General features: G+C 35.9%; 2 protein-coding genes across 2 annotated transcripts; both read right to left on the bottom strand.

The window, feature by feature from the left end:
* Positions 1 to 3,584: 3,584 nt before the first annotated feature.
* LOC148584131 (uncharacterized) lies at positions 3,585 to 4,052 on the bottom strand. Its single transcript, XM_088518757.1, has one exon. It carries the CDS (start codon positions 4,050 to 4,052, stop codon positions 3,585 to 3,587), a length of 468 nt encoding a protein of 155 aa, XP_088374883.1.
* Positions 4,053 to 5,409: 1,357 nt separating this feature from the next.
* On the bottom strand, positions 5,410 to 7,672 carry LOC132164473 (high-affinity nitrate transporter 2.1). The gene is made up of 3 exons (XM_059574990.2): positions 6,863 to 7,672; positions 6,294 to 6,409; positions 5,410 to 6,211 (listed from the first exon to the last, which is right to left on the bottom strand). Exons 1-3 carry the CDS (start codon positions 7,670 to 7,672, stop codon positions 5,545 to 5,547), a joined length of 1,593 nt encoding a protein of 530 aa, XP_059430973.1. The 3' UTR covers positions 5,410 to 5,544.
* Positions 7,673 to 15,824: the final 8,152 nt, after the last annotated feature.

Below are 15,824 nucleotides of genomic sequence, written 5' to 3'. Positions count from 1 at the left end.
AATCTCATATTTTCTACTAAAGATATTGCTTTATGAGCAAGTCTCCTTATTTTCTTAATAAAAGTAGTAATACATCATTACCTTATTTTATAATAATTCTTATATATAAATAATTATAATATATATTCACCAACATAACTACCAAGGGATTAACCGGCATGTTTGATAAGCTCCAAAAGGATGAGATTTCGTAGTTTGAAGTAATCGTGTGATCGTGTTGTTATCTTTCATGTATTAGCTTATCTGATAAGCCTCAAATTTTTATAAGCTGATGTATGTACTTGACTTTGACTAGAGTCTAGCAACACTTATCAATTTTTTTCTTTAAAAGTTGGGATGGTAATACATTTTTCAAAATAATAGACCACAAGTGATGATGACATATAAGTTGAGAACTAACTTTTCAGGAGAAAATTTAGTAAGTGAAGCGTTTCTTGTTAATAAAATCAACACAAGGATGAGTTGTAGACATTGACTTGTACTATCAACTTGGATCGTTTGGAATTGTATTTTTAAATCGCAATTTGAAATTGCAAGTAATTGGGTGCTTTGAAAACGTACAATTTTAAATGTTAAACTGCTATTTTAAAGGTCAGGCTACAAATTTGCTAAACATTTAAGGAAACATTTAAAATTAGTTCGTGTGGTTTACCTGATTTACAATTAGCTCACTACAGTATCAAAATGAACTCAAAAGTCCCCGAAATATGCCAAAAAAACAATTTAGTCCTTACAGTCAAATTTTGTCTACTAATTTAACAAATTGTGTTAGTGTGACGGTTACGAGAATGAAGTTTTATGCGGAATATTTATTAATAGTAGGATATATTAAAATATATAATATGGTAGGATATTTTATTGTGTGAGTTTTTATTTGATACTATTTTTATTTTATTCCATGTAAGAGTCTTAATGACTCATTCCTAGTTTATATTCTAATAAGAACTGACGACTCAGTCTTAAAAAATATTGTAATAGTTTGCTTATTTATAGGCCATTATGTTATGAATAAAGGAAGCAGAAAATTAATCAAAATCATGTGTTTGAAAGAATTTTAAGTTCACATCAACGAATCTAAAGGGATCTAGGTTCCGTCAAAACCTAATAATATATCACGTTGCGCGTATATAAAAGCATTCACATAACATTGATATTAGAGCCTTCACGTAACATTGGTATCAGAGCCCAATTTGATTTGATGACGAATCAAAGAATAGATCGTTTGGAACAACAAATTGGTCATCTTGGGACCTTGTTGAAAAGTTCGATGAAGAATATGGAGGAGCAGGCCGAAAAATTAGAGAGTTATTTGGCAACAAATAACCATGCAATCCACTCATTTTACCGCATTGAAGCAAGCCAATCCCAATCCAGTGTGCCACCAGCACAACTCTTTACCTCACCCTCACCAAAACCCAGTGTCCTCATCAGTCCCCAAGCAACCCATTTGGCCACCCAATTTACCCAAACCCAACATCCAAAAGACCCAAACTGCAAACAAAACCACCATTCGAAACCCCCAACTTCACATCAACCGTCTGCCACAACAAAAAAGAAGAGGAGAAAAAGAATTGTTGAAGCCAGAAAAATCCATCCACGTCGACGTCAAACTAGAACCATCGTGCTGCCTCACAAATCCAAAGCACCACCGCACTAGTTGAAGACCCACAACGTAGCTCTCATCCAACCAGTCCCCACCAATCTCCGAAGAGTCTGTCTTGAGTCGAACTGCCATTTGCCTTGCCATGACGATGGTTCTGCATCACAGCCCAACCGTTGAGCACTATCTTGTTTGTGGCTCAAAAAAAAGGAGAAAGAAGAAAAGGAAATTTGTTTCCTTTGTTTGGAGCAGAAAAAAAAAAAAAAAAAAAAAAAAAATACTCAGTTTTGGTCATAGGTCAAACGTAGTGGAGGCTAGCCAAAAAATAAAAAATAAAAAAAAAAAAAAAGGAAAAAAAAAAGTAAGAAAAGTAAAGTAAGAAAAAGGCCACTTGGTCTACTAATTTTTTATTTTTTATTATTTTTGTTATGTGTTATTAATATGCTGATGAGATTCCAAGAGCAAGATTATTTCAAAAATAAGATTTTTAGGACCTTGAAGACAAAGTCCTCTTCAAGAGGAAATGATTCAAGAGGAAATGAATGTTACGAAAATAGAGTTTTATGCGGAATAATTATTAATAGTAGGATATATTAAAATATATGATACAGTATGATATTTTATTGTGTGAGTTTTTATTTGATATTATCTTTATTTTATTTCATGTAAGAGTCTTAATGACTTAGCCCTAAAAAATATTATAATAGTTTGCCTATTTATATGCCATTATATATGAATAAAGGAAAAATTAATCAAAACCGTGTGTTTGAAAAGGTTTTAGGCTCCCTTAACGAATCTAAAAGGTATAGGTTCCCTCAAAACCTAACAATTTATCCCGTTGCGTGTATGTAAAAGTATTCACGTAACATTCACGTAACCTAACAATTTTATTGGCTTTAACGTTTCACGCTATCATAATCTGTTAAGTTAGTGAATAAAATTTGATTGTAGAGAGTAAATTATTATTTTGGCATACTTCAGGGACCATTGGGGTTGTTTGTTAAGCCCCCTCCCCTTACTCAGTTAGTGTTTATGTTTTTTGTGAAGAAAAAAAAATGAGAATAATAATTGGTATAAAACAGTGAAAAAGTTGTATTGAAAAGTGAAAATGTTTTATTTTATAGTGATTTTTTTATTTGAATAATAATAAAAAATAAATGATGTGATATAAAAAGTTCGAATGTTTTGATGTTGATTTTTTTAAAAAAAAAAAATTTTTTTTTTTTTAAAAAAAAAGTGAATAGTATTTGATGGGAGGGGAGGAATTTGACAAACAACCCCTATGAGTTCATTTTGATTCCATAGGGAGTTAATTGCAAATTTGATAAATCACAATGACTAATTTTACATTTTTCTCAAACATTTAATTGGGCTTTAAAAATCACTTTTCCAAATTACTCTTTCTACTATTTTTAAATCTTACTTTTTAAAATTATAAATTCAAACTAATGTTATTATTGGCCGTCCAAAGAATTTAGAATACCATGATGCTGGAGTTTTGGATATAGACAATTCATCCCCGCATGGGGTGACTTGTCACTACCACGACATGATTTGCATTTTGAGATAGTTTTAAGTCCATTAGGGGATTGATATATCTGCTGGGTTGTGAAAACGCACCTACTGTTGGATTAATTACTCAAGTCGGATTCCAAAAAATATTTTTTTTTTTTTTTTTTTTTGAGAAAATAGCCTCTTTCATTTCTTCCAAAGAAAGATCTCGAACCCAAAGGGTTCTACATTACAAGGTCAAAAGCTCTTCAAGTACAATATCCAGTATACAAACTGGCACTTGGTTACTCCAAGTGCGTGGAGAGGGCTGGGTCAGGCCATTCTTGGCGAGCCGGTGGGCTCCCCTGTTAGCATCTCTGCGTACATGATGGACCTCCCACCTTCTGCGAGAACTTAGAAGAGCTCTAATATCATCCACAATATGCCCATACTGTCGCCTATTGGTACCCCTCTCTTGTAAGGCCTGCACAACCTATAATGAATCCCCCTCTAGAATGAGATCCTGTAGATCCTGCTCTATGGCAAACTCCACTGCAGCAAGAGCAGCTAGTGCTTCTCCAACGACAGGGTCTTTACATCCAGTCACCTTCATGCTCTTTGCAGCCCGCACAAATCCCGTGTGATCTCGAATAAGTACCCCAAACCCCATGCAATTCAGGGACTCATCAATTGCCACATCCCAGTTAATTTTGTGTATCCCCGCCGGGGGTTTACCCCATTTAACAGTAGACCCGGGATTTCCAAGGACTTCCCTGTTGGTGTTGACTTCCCGTGTAGAGAGAAACCCCTGCACCATCTCCTCTGCTTCTCGCACTAGACGAGTGGGATGGATGAACTTCCCCCCGTGAACCACCTGATTACGCCGTGCCCATATCCTTTTTGCCAACACAGCAGAGAAATTCAGCTCATCTCGATGACAACGAACAAATAGAGCTTCCATAACTTCCGAGAAAGAGTGAAAACTGCCATGGCTTTTCTGGACTTTAATTATAAAACTAATATCATCTCTCTGACGTCATGAATTCCACAACTCATCAGAATTGTTTGTTTATTCTTTTTTTTTTTTTTTAGTTCTGTTATTTCATCAATTAACTGATGTTATGAACTCTATTAGCCTAATTAGTTATAATTTATGTATTTGTTTATATGTATTAATATCGTCTTTCTTTTCATATCTCGAAAAGAGACACATAAAAACAGTTAGACATGTCCCTGTATTTCTCTTGTGTGCTCTTAAAATATATTGATATACCTTTCAAAATAATTATTGGATTAAAATATAATAGTGATTTATTATAAGTCCAATTATAATTTTAAAGCCACATCAGTTTTGAAATGACACAAAGGAGATATAAGAAGGACATTCACTACAAAAATTCACACTTCTAAAAGGTGATGTGCATACTATTCACATGTCGCCTAGTGTGTCACACTTCTAAAAGGTGACGTGCACACTATTCACATGTCGCCTTACACTAGGCGACATGTGAATAGTGCAAAACGACACTTTTTACAATGTATTGTGCACTATTCAAACAAAACCTTCTAAAATATGCCGTTTTGCTGAAAATGGCACCAAATAATGTCATTTTCACTGTTCAAACGATACTAGCCCAAATTTTAGTCTATGCACTTTTTGTCACTTTGAAAAAGTTACTAGTTGAACTTCACTAACTATATAATTACCTTTTTTTTTTGGACAAAAAAGTCATTATTTGTGAGTCATTAAAGTCCAATATTTTTGTAGTGTGAAAAGGTGTTTAACCCTAACTCATAAACATAGGGTTTTAAATAATAGAGCGGGTCCTCACTATATATATATATATATATCAGACTTTAAGTGTTGTAGTTTTTTAAGGGTTGAGATTTAATTTTCAATGTTGTATGAAAATGAGAGAGAGAGAATGAAATTGAATCCAAACCTTTAAAAAACGACCGCATCAATATCAATACCTCACCCTCACTTGAAAACTCTCAATCTGTTTATCTCAATGACAATTAGATAATTTAAATTATTTATTTAATTCTTTGTCATTTCTTGTTGTCTCTCAAGAACAAAGCAGCTCACCTGAAACCTCATATATATTATATAATAATGCTTTTCGCTTCAACTAATCATGGAATGCCATGCCACGATAGATGCACCTCCTCTCACGTAAGCTTGTACTAGATACGTTTTGATTATTGATAAAAGTCTATATTATATATTCATTTAAGATTCCAATAAACGATGAATCTTTCCACAAAAACCCAGAATCATGCATGGATATATAATGGATATGTTGAGAGTTTCCGTGTTCATCTGCATGGCTATTTCCTTGAAAAGTAAAAACAAGACAACAATATTTGACAAATAACAGGCAAGAGAGATTTAGACAAGACTGTTATAGAAACAGCCTTTTTCGCTCTCATTATTGGTCTCTAGCTGCCCACTAAACATGGGCTGGTGTTGAATCTGGCGGCGTTGGGGCTGATGCCACGCGCCTGCCACGCTCTGACCGGCTGTTCTCTGCAAATTTGAGGCTTTGCTGGTGCAAGCCCTTCTGCTTCTCCTCCTCGCTCCACTCCGACACGTAATAGAATTCTTCGGTGGATTTCACGATGTCTTTGGAAGGTGGAAGGAACATGCTTCCCCACTGTGGGAAGTGAACCAACGTCACCGGAAGAGTACAACACACAATCATCACCCCCATCAGAGAGAGTCCCGTTGCAGTGGAGAATCCTGAGCTTGCGAAGAACACTAATTGGGTCAACCCGGATCCGAAGTTCCCACCAGCGCCGGTCAAGCCCGATATAATACCCAACGATCGGCGAGAAATGAAGGGTATGATACCAAAAGTTGCTCCGCAGGCAGCTTGAGCTCCAACGGAGAAGAGGATCATTGCCAAGATGGCAACGCTGAGTGAATTTGCACGGCCGAGCCAGATACAGAACACCCCACCAAGTGTTTGAAGGATCCAAAGGTTCCATAGCCTGCCCCTCATGCCGAAATATCGAGCTGCTAAGTCGGAGGTATAACCGCCAAAGGGACGAGCAAGAATGTTTGCCATACCAAAGGCGGCAGCAATGATTCCGGCAGTGTGAAGCTTAAGATCAAACCTGTTACATATATATAACATATGGTTAGTTCTAAATCTGGAAATTTGTGAGAAGGATCGGAGGAAGTAGATGCAGGACTTACCTATCATAGAAATATTCAGCGATGACATTATCTATGCTCAATTCAACACCCATGGAGTAGCCATAGAGGAGGACAAAGATCCATGTTCTATAGTTTGTGACAGCATGCAGAAGCACCTAACCCATCAAAGCAAATCAGTCAAATTCCATCATGTAATCATAAATTTTGGGCTTATTAAATCTTATTAGGATATATAGTATAAGGACAGAAATTTCTTCCGGACCCTTTAAACTATTTAAAATAGTGTCAAGTATCTATAAACATTTAAAAGACACATTAAATTTAGTCTAAGTTAGTAAACTATTAACTCGATCAGACTATGTAGTAATAATACGTAGTAATCATATTAATTTTATTTAAATAAAGTACTTTAATTTGCAAAGAGTAGTGATATTTATCCAAGTTAAAAAAAAATGTTTTATTATATTTTGGAAGTCACCGTTCTCTCGAAATAGGTGACGGGCCACGGCTCTGTGGAGATTGCCAAATAATATATATCACTTGGGGTGTTCTGTTATTAGTTGATTAGCATGGAGAAGGAAAAAAAAGAGTTGAAGAAAATTACTGACCTTGGAGAAATCATCTTTGGCAACTTCACCTTTCTTTTGTAAGGCACCGAGGTTTCCATCAGGCAGGTCTTGGCCTAGAGTTAAGACCAAGATTCCCATGATGACATGAAGCGCACCAGGAATAAAGAAGGCTATCCTCCAGGCAGTGAAGGGAGTGGCGCCTACACGTCGAATCAGCTCATAGAGCAAAGGCATGATGAGTTGAGTGGCTCCTCCGCCCATGTTGCCCCACCCGGCGGCGGTGCCATTCACAAGCCCGATAATCTTGCTGTTAAACATTGTGCTCATCCAGTATTGGCACGACACAAATGTTGCAAGAGAAAATCCAATCATGAACCGGACAGCTATGTAGCCTGAAGCATCTGAAACAAATGACATGCAGAAAACTGTGGGAGCAGAAAGCATTATGAGAAATGCGCACCCATATCGTGGGCCTAAAAGGTCACAAACTGCACCCATTACAAGCCTGGAGAAGATGCTTCCTGAGACAGAAGCAACTCCGGCATTTCCAATGTCTCGTTTGGTTAGGTTGAGGTTGTCGCGGATGATGGGAACAAGGGGAGCCGCGGCAAAGGTGGAGACGAAACAGGCGAAGAAGGAAATCCAAGAAAGGTGGAAGGTTCTCATGTGAGGATTGGCAAAGGAGAAAATCTTGAATACCTTGGCCTTGTGCTCGGAATCAACAGGCAAAGCAAATTTTGCAGAGGTGTCAGTTGGTACAACTGGTGAAGCAACGGAAAAGGCAAAGGATTGCTCTCTGCCTGTCACTCCATGCATGGAGACTCCTGGGGATTGCTCGATCTGAGCCATTGATTATTCTTTCTCTGGAAAGAGCTTGGGAGTAGTGTTAATTTGTTGTTGCAATTAATGTGGTGGAGGATGGTATCAGGAATGGTATATATACTATATTGGAGTAGCCGTTGACATATAAGTACAAGTTGAAAGAGCCACAATATATGGGTGGGATTCCCAACAGCACTCGATACAAATTATTAATAAACATGGGCAGAATCCTTTTCGCCGCATGCATCTTGGCTAGCTATGAACAGTAAAAGCCTCATCGTATATCCCAAGGGATCAAATAACCCTTTTTGATGGGTCCATAGTTGCTTGGTTACGAAACTATCATAAAATAATGAAAATCTACTACTACTATTGTTGTCACTCTCTGGGGCGGACCCAGGAATTTTTTCCTAGGGTGCCAGTTCCCAAATTATATATATATATATATATTAAATTACTATTTTGCTCCTAGGATGCCTCCCTCTTTCATTATTTATCCTTCTACTCTCCCCACCATCACACAATTGTCTCCCATATTTTATTTTATTTTATTTTTGTCCTCTCTCTCCTCTAATTGTCGGCAGAATCTTATGATTTTTCATTTTTGTCTTCAAGCTCTGGGGATTCTTTCAACTTGCTGCAAGAGGCTAGGAAAACTGGCTCTTAGAAATAGGCAAACTGGCTCTTAAACTGCTGCGTGAGGCTAGGGACCCATAATAGGGTTTTATTTATTATTTATTTTTTATTATTATTATTTTTTTTTTTGGCATTTGTATTCTTCAATTCTAGGAATGTGTTAGTTGATAAAAGCTTATATTTTTTATTCTTCTAGGCCAAAGTGGGGTTTTTTAAGGGTAAACATTTTAGGGGGAAAAATTTAAGGGGAAAATTTTTTTTGGGGGAGGTTTGAACGGTAATTTTGAAAGGGCCATTACATGTATTTTTTTTTTTTTAAAGGGCTTAAGGGGAAAATTTTTTTTTCTTGGGGTTGCCAAGGACCCCCACTCTATAACGTGGGTCCGCCCCTGGTCACTCTGCTTTGAGTGAGGGGAGAGGAGAAGAAAACTAATTATTTTTAAGGGTTCATCAAAAATATAATTTTATATGGATGTTTAAAATTTTAGGGGACTTAAGTCCCCAATCTTTGTGCTAAATTTACCCTTAAAATAAATTTGGTTCATAAGAGAAAGAGGAAATAGAAAAGTTTTTGTTTTTTTTTTTATTATTATAAAACTTGTACGTGTGAAAAATAAGCTTTTTCCCTCTTAAGTGCCATTTTACTATTACTGGTAGAAAAATTAAATAAACAAGAAAGCCTCAAGTTACTCTCTTTTCACAATGCACAAATCTTTTCGCACCGTACAAGAAGTGCAGCCTTGTGCAGTGTGAACAAAAGCTGCACATATGTGAAAAAAGATTGCAGTTTCTTTTCTTGTTTGACTTTTCAATATTGTTTTACTTCCTCGTATACCGTAAAAGCCACATTCTATAACTTTGAAGGAGGCGAAATAGTAATATGGAGGGACAAAAAGTGAAATATGAGGAGTAATAGTGGACTTAATAGTATTTTTAAAGGAATTTTAAAAAATTTTGAGTGGGAACACTTGTTTCTCGCTTAGAACATGTCTTGCGAAGTGCAATTTTTAAATATTATAAAAGGATTTGACGTTTTTTATTGGACACTAATTAATTTTTAGATGAGATGGTCAAAGGGCCGATCTAACAACTACGTATATTTCAATTACAATATGTTCTATGCATCATGTAATCGTTAAGTTGAATCTAATAAATTTTGACAAAATAAGTAATAAATCCAATAAGTTCCAAAAGAAGAATGCTTGATGATAATATTTTGCAACTTGAGAGTCAATCACCGGCCAATCAGTTGGATGATCGATCCCTCTCTATTGACTTCTAACAATATGATAGTAGTTCAGGGCGTCCTTGTTCTCGTGTCTCTTGGCTATTGTTGAAAAGGCCATTTGTTTCATCTGCAAATACAATTAATGGCCCATAATATTCTATTAATTATATATCAGGTCAAACAATATATACACATATTAATTGCACTTATTTTTCTTCATTGATGCTTGCGGGGATGATGGAGACACAAACTATATAAATAATGCTCAACTTACCCCTTCACGATCCCATAGAGCTCTTTTGCGTTTTATTTTAGAGGAATCTTGGTCAAAATGACACGGTTCGTGGTTGGGGACACAACTGCAGTTGATAAGACCTTTTCAAATTATTTGATAATCTTGATATCGTGAAAGGCTAATCATACTTTTACATTCATTTATCATAAAATTTTGTATCGCTTAACATTTAGTATTTTAAGTATCTTATGTTAATCACTTAAAAAAAAAAAAAAAAAAGTCACATTAAATATGTGACGTCAACCGATATAAAATTAATGGGTATGAAGAGTAGCCTTATTCTATCGAAAAGTTAAAATTTTTCATTCACATCTTACGTAAGGGGGGCAAGCATAGATAGGGGCAAGTGTAATCAAGATTGATTTGTATAAGCTTGATTTGATTATTAAATGAGTTGTTCGTGAACACAAATTCTGGCTAAAATGTTAAACGAACCAAACTCATATAAGCTTGGCTCAACTTGCTTAACACTCGTGACTCAGCTTGTATAAGGATCTGAAAGATTACAAGGATCGAATTCTACCTCTAATTGCCAAATAAACAAAGTATGAAACTAAGCCATAGAACAAAAATAAAACATGCACAGCGGAATTAAAACAACATCACAAACACAATACAAAGTTTGTTTACAAAGTAGAACTCTATGAACACATCAAAGGTAAAAACTACTTCAGGACAGCCAAACTCGAAAAATCACTATATGAAGATTCAGAGTTATAGACTAGACGATACTCACAAGCTTGAGAACCTCTAGACTTAGTAAGAACAACAAGCTTCTCAGCTTGTCTCCATCCTGACCATCTTCATGAAGTGCATTTCCTTATTGACCCTTCAGTAGACTTATTTCTTCGAGTACACATGGCAACAATCTTTGTGTAGTTAAACGAACAGGCAAAATGCCAAGCAAGAGCAAATGACAGCCATAAGCTTTATCATGTCCTCTCTTGAACAAAACACTCAGGAAACATAGCGCTCGTGGAGAACTATTGAGAATGCACAGAGAAAAATATTTTCAAAAAGTCTACAATGAACAATGACAGGAAAATCCTTTTATAAGGAAAGCATTTTACTCTTCATGTCCTAACGGGATGCATTTCTCGTTAAGACGGGATGAACAAAATCATTTATCTGAAAAATTCACGTCCTAACGAGAAAGCAGTTCCGTTATGATGGGAAGAACAAATGTCACCTCTTCGTCACATGTCCCATCCTAGCGCACCATCTGACAAGAAAGCAGGGAGTCTAACATTGGTCATGTTACATGTCCCATCTTGATGAGGAAATAATAGCTTTTGCTTCAATCCCGTTAAATCCCGGATCTGACGCAACTTCTGACTAGAAAACAGTAGCTTTAGCCTCACTCCCGTTACATATCTCGTCCTAACGGAACTCCTGATGAGGAAACAGTAACACCCTTTTACATGTCTCATCCTAACGGCACTTCTGACGAAAAAACAGTAACTCCCCGTTATATGTCTCGTTCTAATGGCACTCTTGACGAGGAAACAGTAGGCTCTTCATACAGTTCTGTTACAAGTCCCGTTCTGACGGGGTTTGTGATGGGAAAACAGAAAGTTCTTCAACAACCCATAAAGTCTAAGTACTATTTCCCAAAGTTTTAAACACAAAAGAATTACAAGAAACATCATTGAATAAGGCCAAATTAAAATCTAACAATTTCCCCATTTGGTCATTCAATGACAAAACCCTAAACAAGGTTTAAAACTTTACACAAACAACAAAACCAACTAAACACAATGAGCAAACCATGTGCAACCCTTATAGACCAAAATGCTAGGTCATGGAACACTTCACCAATGACCATCGTTGCACTAATCCAATCTCAAGGTAAAAAGTATCAAGACCACACACTGTCCTGATTTTGAAACATTTCACATAGAAGGCATTACTGCACTATATTCAATAATAATGAAAAAGTAGACATTCAAAATATCACAAGTTTAAACCAAATTTGAACAACCACATTGTCACAAGATAAAATTCACACAAATTCATCAAAAAACCAAACTAAAAGAAATATTGTTTTATAAGTCTAAACCATTCTCCCCTTTTTGTCACACATGGACAAAGGGAAAGATCATAACAAGATAGGATTACTCAGAATCCTCAAAGTCTTCATCAACAAGCTGCATAGGATCAACAGGAACAACCGGAGCAGTAGGAGGAGTTGGGGCTGTGGCATCAGCAGGAGCCAGAAGAGGGTTCTAACCATCACTGAAAAGGTCAGTGAAGAACTGATTGTTTTACCAAATACCTACCTAAATTAATTGGCAAATATTTAGCACGTTTTAACTCGCAAGTGCACGAAATCCAACAATAGTATAGTTGGGCAGATATAAGATCATCTCACGAGGATTGTTAATTTTATTTAGAATTGATTTTCCCAAATTAAATTGTCACAGATTTACAATGGTGAAAAGATACAAAGATAATGACGAGGTTAGTGTTTTGATATTCACCACAAATCATTCTAATTAAGAAAATATTAGATCAATGTTCCAATCACATGGTATTTTAATATTTGTCAATCTAAGGGCATAGTATCTATACCTTAAATTATTGATCCCCCTAAGCAACGAATTAGGTATAGTATCTACTCTAATTATTTTCTTCGCAAAAGGATTTAGCATAGTATCTACTAAGTTGTTCTTTAGGGAAACATAATTCTATGGAGATCGACAAACACATGAATCCTAGGGCATGGTATCTACTCGTAATTTCCATGTTGATTAAGCCAAGAACCTATGATGAGGTTCTTTGCTCACTTTATTAAGCCCAAGATTCGGTCATCTAAATTGACTTAATTAACAGATTCCAATCACAAGCAAATAAAGGTGAGACACATTCACAATGGGAATTCAATGACATAGGCATAACCAATTAAAATAACCACATATGATTGAAACAAAGACATTAATATTAAACTTAAAAAGACATGATTAGGGCCTCAATCTAGCCCTAACAATTGTTTAGTTACACATAATGAAACTAAAACTAAGAAGAAAAGGGAAACGAGCGCACTACCAGAGAATGTCAAGAAACGAGCTCAGGCTTGCACTCGTGCGCACAAGAAGCAGCATCGATCACATGTGCGATCGAGCGCCCAACACATTTGATCCATCACAGACCTGCGATCAAGTGCACACAGGCCGCGATCGAGCGCACCCGTGCGTGAAGAGCAAGGCAGCAGTGCCGTATTCCGAAAAGTGCTCTTTTTCACCCCTTCAAAACCCCAGGTGAACTAGAACGCAAAAGCTACGACTAGAGTGTTCCTAAGGCCTATAAATAGACCCTTAAGCCTTTAGAATAGACACATAATTCCAAGGAGAAGAATTGGAGGCTCTTCAAGCTCAAGTTTCGGGTTCATTCTTTTCCTTTCTATTTTATTTTATGAAGATGCTTAACATCAAACTCATGTGTAACTAAACTCTTTAGTAGGGTTATATTGAGGCCCTAATTATGTTTATTTAATATTTCAATATTGGCGTCTTTGTGATAATCATAGTGTGATACTTAACTTGATTAATTCATATTTTATTGAATTCCTCATATGTGTGTGCCGGATCAATATATGCATGTGGTATGAATTAGTTAATTAAGTCAATTTGGATGATGGAGTCCTAGGCTTAATAGAGTAACAAAAGAATTCATCACGGGTTCTTAGGTTAATCAACATGAAAAATCGGGAGTATGCACCCATGCCCTACGTTCTGTGTGCTTGTCGATTTTCATAGATTTATGCTTTCTTAAAGAACAACTTAATATACACCCGTGTTAAATCCTTTAAGAATGAAAAGAGTTAGAGTATACACCAATGCCTAATTCAGTGCTTTGAAAAATCTATAGCTTAAGGAGTATACACCTATGCCTAGGGGTGGGCAAATTAACCGTTACCGTTTAACCGGCCGTCTACCGGCTTCGACCGAACCGATATAAACCGTAGCCGATATGCCGATATCCTTATCGGTTAAAAAAAGTATACCGGAATTCGGTCCGGTCCGGTCCGGTCCGGTTAAGCGGTTCTTATCGGTTAACCGGTTAACCGATAAGAAATCGGATTTTTTTTTTTTTTTTTTTTAATTTTTTATAATGGTGTTGCCCATGACTTATTTTCCTTTTGCTAAGTGACTTTAATTAGTTAATACTTTGTTTATTATTCATTAATGAATTTTATTTTAATTTGGGTTTGGGTAGGTTTGATGTTTTTTTTTTAAGTTATGGCATTTGATGAGATTTCTTTGTCTTTGGTAAAAGCATTTTTCATTAACTAGTTTTGCTAGTCTAATTAGCATTCATTGTGTTAATTAGTCCATTTGCTTTGAAAAAATGTATTTTATAATATAAAAAAAAAAAAAAAAAAAAAAATTGAAGTGGATCAATATAAAAAAAGCTTCAATTTTTAGCCCAAAAAACAAATATTTGGGTCCTAACAAAAAGTATTTGGTCCCTAAAACAACTCATTTTTAATAAATTATTTTAGCCCAACAAAAAGTATTTGGGCTCTCAAAAGTCAAAAAAACTCATTTTTGGTTTTTGGCCCAACAAAATAAATCAATATAAAGCTATCGGTTAAATCGGTTAACCGGTTTAACCGGACCGTTTAACCGTGTACCGTTTTAACCGAAATTATCGGTTAAAATTCTTATTGGTTCGGTATCGGTTAATAAACCGTTTAACCGAAAATTATCGGTTAATAACCGATAAGGTCCTTAACCGGACCGTTTTGACTGATACCCAGGCCTACCTATGCCCTTAGGTTGGCAAACATTAGATATTCACAATATAATTAAAGCATTGGCATATTGTTATATTATTTGAGCATGATTAGTGGTGGATATCAAATTCCTACCTTTATCCTTATAAACTCAAAAATCACTCTTTGTTTTGTTTTAATTACGGAATTTATTTTAAGCATAATTTACAGCAATCATCATGAGAATGATCTTGTACTTGTTGCATTATACTACTATGTTGATCTTGTACACTTGCGAGTTGTCAGCCGCCAGCCTTGTTATGAAAAGTGCAAATTATAGGGTTTTGTAACTTAGTGCGAACTAGGGCTCAAACCCTACGATTTTTAGGCTTTCTAGAATATTCTTAAGGCTTATAAATAGACCATTAAACCTCTAGAATAGACACAATTTTCAAGGAGAAGAATTGGAGCTCTTCAAGTTCAAGTTTCAGGTTTATTCATTTCCTTTCTTTTATTTTATTTTAGGAAAAAATATAAAAAAGCCCCTCAAACTACCAGTCGTTTTCGATTTAACCCCCTAATGTTCCAAAAGTGATAAAGTAGCCCCCCAAACTTCCAAACTATTGCATTTTGGCCATTCCGTTAGTCAAAACCGTCAGTTTGGACGGAAACTGCAAAACGACGTCGTTTTGTTATGGGTAAGTTACTACAATGTCCTTTTATGAAAAAAAAAATATTTTGGAAAAAATATAAAAAAGCCCCCCAAACTACCACCCGTTTTCATTTTAGCCCCCTAATGTTCAGAAAGTGATAAAGTAGCCCCCCAACAAAATGACATCGTTTTGAATTTCCGTCCAAACTGACGGTTTTGACTAACGGAGTGGCCAAAATGCAATAGTTTGGTAGTTTGGGGGGCTACTTTATCACTTTTGAAACATTAGGAGGCTAAATCGAAAACGGCTGGTAGTTTAGGAGGCTTTTTTATATTTTTTCCTTTATTTTATGAAGATGTTTAACATCAAACTTATGTGTAACTAATTTACTTAGTAGGGCTAGATTGAAGCCCTAGTTGTGTTTGGTTAATATTCAATGTTGGCGCCCTTGTGATGATCATGTTGTGATATTTAACTTGATTCATTTCTGCTTTCATGAATTCCTCATATGTGTGTGCCTAATCAACATATGCATGTGATATGGACTAGTTAGTTAAATCAATTTGGATGACCGAGTCCTGGGTTTAATAAAGTAACAAAAGAAATTCACACTGGGTTCCTGGGTTAATCAACATAGGGAACCGAGAGTATAC

Source organism: Corylus avellana, chromosome 8 (genome assembly GCF_965113065.1).
Source record: "Corylus avellana chromosome 8, dhCorAvel1.hap1.2, whole genome shotgun sequence".
Taxonomy (NCBI): Eukaryota; Viridiplantae; Streptophyta; class Magnoliopsida; order Fagales; family Betulaceae; genus Corylus; species Corylus avellana.
The sequence above is the reverse complement of the archived record's forward strand: the minus strand, read 5'-3'. Positions and strand labels throughout refer to the sequence as shown.

Excerpts from the sequence above, each read along its gene's own strand:
- LOC148584131 (XM_088518757.1), bottom strand. The coding sequence starts at position 4,052 with ATGGAAGCTCTATTTGTTCGTTGTCATCGAGATGAGCTGAATTTCTCT.
- LOC132164473 (XM_059574990.2), bottom strand. The coding sequence starts at position 7,672 with ATGGCTCAGATCGAGCAATCCCCAGGAGTCTCCATGCATGGAGTGACA. Across the intron at positions 6,410-6,862 it reads CCAAAGATGATTTCTCCAAG|GTGCTTCTGCATGCTGTCAC; the intron begins GTCAGTAATTTT and ends TTGATGGGTTAG. Across the intron at positions 6,212-6,293 it reads GCTGAATATTTCTATGATAG|GTTTGATCTTAAGCTTCACA; the intron begins GTAAGTCCTGCA and ends TATATGTAACAG.